The sequence below is a fragment of the Egretta garzetta genome, unplaced genomic scaffold (assembly GCF_000687185.1).
Source record: "Egretta garzetta isolate BGI_Z169 unplaced genomic scaffold, ASM68718v1 scaffold108, whole genome shotgun sequence".
Classification (NCBI taxonomy): domain Eukaryota; kingdom Metazoa; phylum Chordata; class Aves; order Pelecaniformes; family Ardeidae; genus Egretta; species Egretta garzetta.
The window spans coordinates 419,575-427,426 of record NW_009260614.1 but is presented as its reverse complement, the minus strand read 5'-3'; the positions used below and the strand labels follow the sequence as shown (position 1 = coordinate 427,426).

Below are 7,852 nucleotides of genomic sequence, written 5' to 3'. Positions count from 1 at the left end.
GCACCAGGCAAGCTCACCAAAAGAAATGCTGCTGTGGAGGAGAGGAGAGGAGGCCTGTGAAGGAAAGACCAACCTCCTGGTCACCAGGCTCACCAGCCAGGTTGTGCTGAAGGTCCTCTTTGCCCAGAACCCCTGTCCCCAGCCACAGGATGGTGTGATTGCATCTGGAAATGTTGCTCAGGACCCCTCCTTTGCAGATGCTGCAGCAGCCCTGGGCATAGGTGGTTAGCATGGTGATGGGCCAGTGCTTGGGTTTCTCTAGAAGAACAAAGAAGGGTTTGGCAGAATTCTCTCTGTCCCTCCATCCAGCAAACTCTCCCACTCTTCTCTGATCTGGTACGGCTCTGGGGGAGGCGGGGACGGTGGTTCTGCTGGGGGAGAAACCCAAGCTTGTGGCCCTAGGAGACGTGCTGGGGCTGCCCTAGGACACTTGTGCTGGATCTGGAAAGGAGCGGTGCTGGTGGGTTCAAGAGATGGACAGTCTCCTGCATCACCCTGGGGCTTCCTGAGGCTCCAGATGGCAGACCCTGGCCACCTCTCCTCTGCATGCAGACCCAGCCATTCTTCCAGCTTGTATTCTGTCCCCTGCCTGGTGGAGGTGGTCCATGAAGTCACCTGCAGGCTGGTGCAGTTCAGAAGGTACAGGCTGGAGTACACTGGAACTGGGAGGTACTGGGCGCCAGGTTGTCTCTCCTGTGTGGCAGCCTGTGGGGCCATCCTCGGTTCAGAGCTCCTGGTCCTGGTATTGCCGCTGCTCTGGTATCCCTCCATCTGCAGGTGAGCTGGGGCCATCCCGCTGTGTGAAGGGGTCACCACTTGTCCTGCATAGTGGTGTGGGGACCCCCAGTCCCACGGGGACATGGTAGGGGATGGAGAGAAAGGCATGGCATGTCCTAGCCTGCCTGCAAGGCTGCTCCTCCCTTCAGATGGGGGAAGGAGGCAGCAGGACCATCGAGGCATCTGGAAAGCCACGTTTCCACTGATACTGAAATCAAAGATGCTGGCGGGGCTCCAGATCCTGGTCTGGTGCCCCTTTTCCTGCTCACCACCCTGCTGCTCTTTTGCCAGGTTAAGTTTTAAGGAATGCCCGATGCGGGTCTGCAAAGCTGGCAATCAGAGATGCCTTCTGGGGCCATTTGTGTTCAGCAGCTGGGACCGCATGGCCTGGATGCTGCTCAAGATCTTCTTCTGGTGGCCCATCATGGTGATGCCCAGACTCCGAACATCCCTGGAGAACAAGAACACTGTAAGACACCCCAGTGGGCTGGACCTGTGCCAGGCCCCAGAGAGACACTGCTCCTCCCCACGTGCACACCCCAGGGACCAGCCCAGGGGCCTGTGCCGGGCTCCTCTCCACTTGCCCATCAGCACAAGGCTGCTGCTGAGGGTCCAGGGACATCCTCCAGGGAAGGAGAGGCTGCCATTCCCTTGGGCACATCCTCCTGATAGGACTGTGACAGCCCTGGGGAGTAGCAGGAGCGGGAGGGGGATCACTCTTGGCAGGCTAGCAGGTGGCAAGGTCAATGCTCTGAAATTGGATTCAGTTTTAGTGGGATGCTCTCAGATAACCCAGTCAGAAAGACGGATGGATGATGAGCCTTCCCCACTCAAAAGCTTCCCTGATGCGCATGAGAAACAAGGACTGGTATCAGCTCAATCCCACAGCAAAGACCCCAGTACAGCCCCCGACCAATGCACATGACAGACCTCTGCCTGTGTCTCTCCATCTTCCCTTTCACAGGCTCCTTCTCCACCTGCCCCACCTTGACCAAGGCTGTGACATCCTTTGAACAGGAGGTTGGATTAGATGACCTCCTCAAGCCCCTGACAACCCAAATCATCTGTGACCCTGTGGTGACATTGGAGAGCACCAGAGGTGACTCAGTACTCACACCCTCTCACTATGACTCCCACATCTCCTCTCGAAGGTCAGCACAGACTTGGGCATCATCCCAGGTCTCCACATGAACCTGGTACGGGCCAAGCTCTGTTTCCTCAGGGATGTGTGGCTGGCTCAGGGGTTGAGGTTAAGCAAGCCAAGGCAGGATGGCCTCTGCTTGGGACTAGTGGGGTGGTGCAGGGCAACCCCACCGGTGCTGTTTGTCCTCTGGTACTCACTCGATGTTCATGCGCATCACCATGCCCAGGGAGGAGTACCCTGCCATGGCAAAGTTGTCCCGGTAGTGGCCCAGGCGGATGGAGTCCAGCCAGTCCTCCACTGTCAGACAGCTGGCCAGGTCGAGGAGACCCCTCTCGAAGGGTGTTTGGGTGAACCTGGGAGCAGGACAGAAGGGGTTAGACCAGGAGGTGTTGGTCCTAGATGTCCAGGCTGTAAGGTCCGCCTCAAAGAGCTTGTGACCCTGCAGATGAGGGCAAGACAGACAAAGCCCTCGCAGGCTGGTGAAGGCAGGCATGCCGCTGTGTGGGTACTGCTGCATGTGCTTGACCAGACCCTGGCATGGGGATGCCATGGTGGGAGCAAGGCAGTGAAGAGAAGGGCCATGAAGATGATCCAAGGCCTGGGAAGCCTGCCATATGAGGACAGTCTGAGAGAACTGGGTTTGTTCAGCCTAGAGCAAAGGAGGCTCAGAGGGGATCCCATCACCACATACCAGTATCACAGGGGGAGCTACAGGGAAGGTGGAGACTCCCTTTTCACAAGGAGTCACATGGAAAGAACAAGGGGGAATGGACACAAGTTGCTCTTGGGGAGATTCCAACCAGGCAGGAGAGGGAAATTTTTCACCATGAGAACAGTCACCCATTGGAATAACCTCCCCAGGGGAGGGGTTGACTCCACCACAGTGGACACTTTTAAGATGCAGCTGGACAGGGTGCTGGGCCATGTTGTCTAGACTGAGCTCTTGCCCAGAAAGGTTGGACCAGATGATCCTTGAGGTCCTTCCAACCTGGGATTCTATGATTCTATGATTCAGTGAAGTGCAGGATGCTTCCCATTGCCCACCATAACCTGTGCCCATGGGCCCTATGCGCGTCCATGGCCACAGGGGAAGCCACTGCTGCTAAATCTGGACAGAAATACCCCATGTCTGCTGCAACCCACATGCCCAGCATCAGCAGTCAATCCTTGCTCAGCACGGTGGATCCAGGAGTCCTTACCGGTTCACGGTGGCTGTGCACTTCAAGTTGTCAGGGTTGCGGATCAGCTTGTCCAGGATGCCGACAATCTGGGCAAAGCGTGGCCTCTCGCCGCGGTCCTTCTGCCAGCAATCCAGCATGAGCTGGTGCAGGGCTGTGGGGCAGCCCATGGGGGCAGGCAGGCGGTAGCCTTCCTCCACCGAGTTAATGACCTGGAAAGAAGCCACATGCTGGAGTGGAGCTGCACCCCAACCCGACTCCCAGCACCCCGGACAGCAGCAGCCAGGGACCATCCCTGGTGCATGAGCTGCTGGGGCCATCAGTCGGGGAAGCAGGGCAGGTGTACACAGGACTCATGCGAAATGACAAGTGCAATGCCAGCGAGCTGTGAGCGGCCTCTGTGGAGAGCTGGAGGAAGGCTGGGCACCAAACACGTACAAGAAATCACTACTGCTATGGCAGCAGATTTATTAAGTGGTCCAAGAGGCCTGAACTATTGCAGCTTCCCTCCAGCAGAGAAGACACGAGAGCTGAGCTCACATTCACTTGTTCTGCACCCAGGGCTTGCAAGGCTGGAGGAAACCCTGCTTGGAGGAACTGTGCGGAGAGGGTAGTGTGAGCCACTGCGTCCATGCCCTGTTGTCACCAAAGCTTCTTTCTAAAATAATAAAAACACTAAGGAGAGACAGGACTCTCAGGACACCCAGACCAGGGAGAAGGCAAATTGGTTTATAGTGCCTGTAGGTAAAAAAAAGGGAGTCCTGTGGTTCTGTGGAGTCAAAATATTCATTTTATTGCCACCTCCTGGAAATTTTGCTCCCAGGTTGTAGTCAGGAATGTAACCTACATTTTCCTACAGTTTTTATGCTACTCTTGAGGGAAGGGTGGCTCCACATAACTCTGACAAGCCCAAAGCCACTGCCGGGAGGTGCAGCCTGGGGCTCTCAGCAGCCTCCCGTGGGCAGTGGAGGGGATGGACCCCCAGCACTGGGTGCAGGAGAGACGGGCAGGCTAATGCGGTGGGGCTGCACTGATCCTGGGGAAGCCCTGACCCCTTCCAGGGAGTGGGAAGGCTGGCACAACATGTGCCAAAGCTCTCCAGCCAACAGAAAGGCTTGCACAGAGCAGCAGACAGGGACAGGGAGACCCATGGTGCACAGAGCCAGGTACAGCCAGGAGCCGGGGTGCTGCAAGGGGAGAGGCTGTGCGGTGCAATGGTGGGCAACCCACTGATGTCCCTGCCAAGACAGACCGTGCACAGCCCTGCATGGATATGAGGAGAGGCAAGGGCTGCTCTTTGGGTCCCTTTTCCCCAGACCCCACTGCTAGGCTGGCTGAGGTGGGGGCAGGCTTGCCGCCACGCTGCCCCGCGTCCACTCACATCCCGGTTGGTCATGTTCCAGTACGGGCGCTCGCCGTAGGCCAGCACCTCCCACATGACGATGCCATAGCTCCACACATCGCTGGCCGAGGAGAACTTGCGGTATGCGATGGCCTCCGGAGCCGTCCAACGAATAGGGATCTTCCCCCCCTGAAAAAATGAGCAACAGTGGAGGCTCAGAGCATGCAGGGCTCAGGCATCCCTACCTCTCTGCAGCTGGGACAGCAGATCAGACAAGCGATATGCTGGGATGGCATCTTCTGGAAAGGCCTGAGGAGGCAATCTGCACAAGATAAGCCTAGAGGTGTACCTGAAGGATGACTTCAAAGTATTTCCAGCAGAGCAAGGAGAAAGCTGTGCTGTTTCACAAGGTCTTCTTCATGCACGGTTCAGGCCCTCCATGTTCAAGAGAGAGGAATTCAAAGTGATGAAGTGGAGCCAAGGGCTACCAGTGCACAAAAGCATGGAGCTGACCCTGGGCACAGGCAGGGAGCCTGACCCAAGCAGACAAGGAGAGCGATGGCATGTGCTTCCCCCCATTACTGCTTTGGCAGACAAGCGCTGATGAGAAGGACTTGTTGAATTAAAGGGCCATGCTGACAAAAAATCAGCAATATATGGGCTAAGAACACATTTAAGCTGGAAATGTGGATGTCAGCCATCTGAAGAGGAAAGCTGTGGATCAGGGAACATTGAGTGGGCAGCTGGGGCAGGCACGATGAGCCTGTGGACACCTTTCAGGTATCCCCGTCTAGGGAGATTTGCCTCCACCCAACTGAGTCCTGCCTGCTCTGGTGCACTCCTTGATGGGGACTGAAGATGAATGATGGGTCCTTTGGGACAGTCCCTTTGGGGAAACAACCTCCCGAGCAGGTCCAGGACAACAGAGGAGGAACACGGGACACTATCTTATCACAAGTTTCTGAACAAGAAAGCATCCTCATTTTCAGGACACCCTGACTGAGACCTCACCAGAGACCTTGTGCTCCTGCTCCTGTCACTGCATCCTTGTGGTTCAGCTCTATCCAGAATACGTGCCTAGTCTTCCTCTGGAGCAACCAGCTCTGGTGGTTTTCGCTGTGCCAAGATGCCTCTGCTTGTGACATTCATGGTGGCTGCTCCATCCCCTAGTGACCTCCCTGCTTGCATTCATACTGGGGAGATGAGACAGTATTGATAGAAACCGGGCAGGATTGGGAAGGGTCAGCAGGTAGGTCGATGCACGAGCTCTGGTCACTGCAGTCACCCTCCTGACTCAGTGTGGTTACGGACATACTGGCTCTGCAAACTTGTTCACAAAGATTAAAAGCACTGGGGGAAAGTTCAGAGGCTGGCTTGACAGGAGGAAGGCCAGACTATGTGTGCATCTGTAGGCCACGGACAGGGAGATGGTCTGCTCTGACATCAGGAAGCCCTAGGTGACCTTGGGCCCCTTCTTACCCTTCCTCCGAGAGTCCCAGAGCCTAGCTGCAGAAGATGCTGTAGTTGAACCAAGCAGCAGGAACCTTCCCCAAAATTAAGGGACCTGGAATATCGAGTTATTTCCTGAGATCCCAAAGGATGCAGCTGAACGCAAAGACACACACAGAGGATGCATTCTGGTTTTCTTCTCCACTTGGCTGAGGCCAAGCCAAGAGCACGAAGGCCATGTTCTCCAGGCTGGACCACTGTGCACTCATCCTCAGAGCTGCAACAGCTCTGGGCCCTGCTCTGCATTGCCATCAGCTGTCCCAAAGCAACCTGAAGCTCTTTCTGCTTCTCTAATCTTGCTCCTTCTAAAAAATAATGCTCAGACTCCTCAGCTGCAGCTCTAAACTGGCCTCCATCAGGAACTGTCTATCCACCACATTTTCCCAGCCAGAGCTGTGCGTGGGGAGCATACTATTCCTTTCATGTCCAGAGAAGAGGAAAGAGAGCATATTCCCTCAGTGTATTCCGTTTCACCTCTGATGACCTCCAGTGGAGCATGTCAAGCTCTAGGCAAAAGCGTCCTACACTGAAACAAAATCATCCAGGTTGCAAAGACAATTCCCACCCTTTCCACACCCTGAATGAGGCAGAGTCACATGGAAAAACGAGCGCGAGGCCATGCTGCTGAAGTGTCCCATAACACCCACCTACCGGCCGATGGCTCTGGGGCAACTGAAGGAGTGGATGGAGCTACACAGCCCAAGGAAGGACTCCAGTGGGGACATGGGGGTGTCCCTGTGCAGTGAGTGGCCATGGGGAGGTTTGATGAGCTCCCTGCTACCCCAGCTTCTCTTTGTTCACTGCACACCTCATTCTGGGATGTCCCTGCATGAAGGACAACGCCTTAAGGCTCGGAAGCTCTTTACATTCATACTCTTGGCCCAGATATCAGCAGTGAGGTGACCATCTCCATTCCTGACCTGCCTATCTTGACTTGACCGCATCAAACTTTTCCATCTGTCAGAGGCCTGGGGCAATCACCGACAGTAAGGATCAATGAGACTGCAGTGCTAGGAGCCACGCACCGTGGTGGTGTATGCAGCATCGGGGTCATCTTCCAGGATTCGGGAGAGGCCAAAGTCGGACACTTTGCAGACCAGGTTGCTGTTCACCAGGATGTTGCGGGCAGCCAGGTCCCGGTGCACATAGCCCAGGTCGGATAGGTACCTCATGCCCGCTCCGATGCCACGCAACATGCCCACCAGCTGGATGATGGTGAACTGCCCGTCATGTTTCTGGAGAGGAAATAACCCAGAGTTCATCCGTGGTTTTCACCAGCATCCTACTGATGCTGATCTCATTAAACTAACTCCCTAGTACCTCTCATCTTTGGCTTAGCACCTCCTCTATCCCCAGTGCCTCTCCCTTGTCCCCCCAGCCACCTCCTGCCCACCCAGTGCCTCTGATTCGCTGCTCAGGGAGGTGCCCCTGCCTTTGCAGTGCTGCTCCAGGGAGCTGGCCGCGATGCCCTGGAGCTGGTGCCTGCTGGAGAGGGGACAGCCCATAGCACACTGCTCCCGTGCAGGGGTCACCATGGCTGTGAGGCTGAGGAGCAGGAACCGGCCTCTTCTCCAGCCATTCAGCCCAGGGGGATGTGCAATGAATGAGCAAGAGAGCTCCTTACCCGGAGGAAGGTGTCTAGCGAGCCATTCTCCATGTATTCAGTAACGATCATTACCAATTTGCCTGCAGAAGACAAGGGAGGTCAAGTTAGCAGAGAAGTCACCTTCCTCTGGGAAGCCCAGTGCCAGACTGTTACTGGGAGAGACATGAATCCAGGCCAGTGGATCTCCTGCAGCCCTGCAGAGTGGTTTCACCCCCAGACCGCACAGGACGGGCACAATGGTGGGGATGTGGCAATAACCCCGACACTTACCCCTCCCTCCAGGTGCTATTGAAGTG

The 7,852-nt window shown here is 55.8% G+C and overlaps 1 protein-coding gene across 1 annotated transcript in view; it reads right to left on the bottom strand.

Annotated features, from left to right (window-relative positions):
- Positions 1 to 1,113: 1,113 nt before the first annotated feature.
- Positions 1,114 to 7,852, bottom strand: part of EPHA8 (EPH receptor A8) — a 61,197-nt gene continuing 54,458 nt past the window's right edge. Inside the window, exons 12-17 of the mRNA XM_035900575.1 lie at positions 7,575 to 7,636; positions 6,976 to 7,185; positions 4,481 to 4,630; positions 3,121 to 3,311; positions 2,119 to 2,274; positions 1,114 to 1,228 (exon numbers count right to left, since the gene is read on the bottom strand). Of these exons, the coding sequence (XP_035756468.1) occupies positions 1,114 to 1,228; positions 2,119 to 2,274; positions 3,121 to 3,311; positions 4,481 to 4,630; positions 6,976 to 7,185; positions 7,575 to 7,636 (884 nt within the window). The remainder of the gene's footprint in view (positions 1,229 to 2,118; positions 2,275 to 3,120; positions 3,312 to 4,480; positions 4,631 to 6,975; positions 7,186 to 7,574; positions 7,637 to 7,852) is intronic.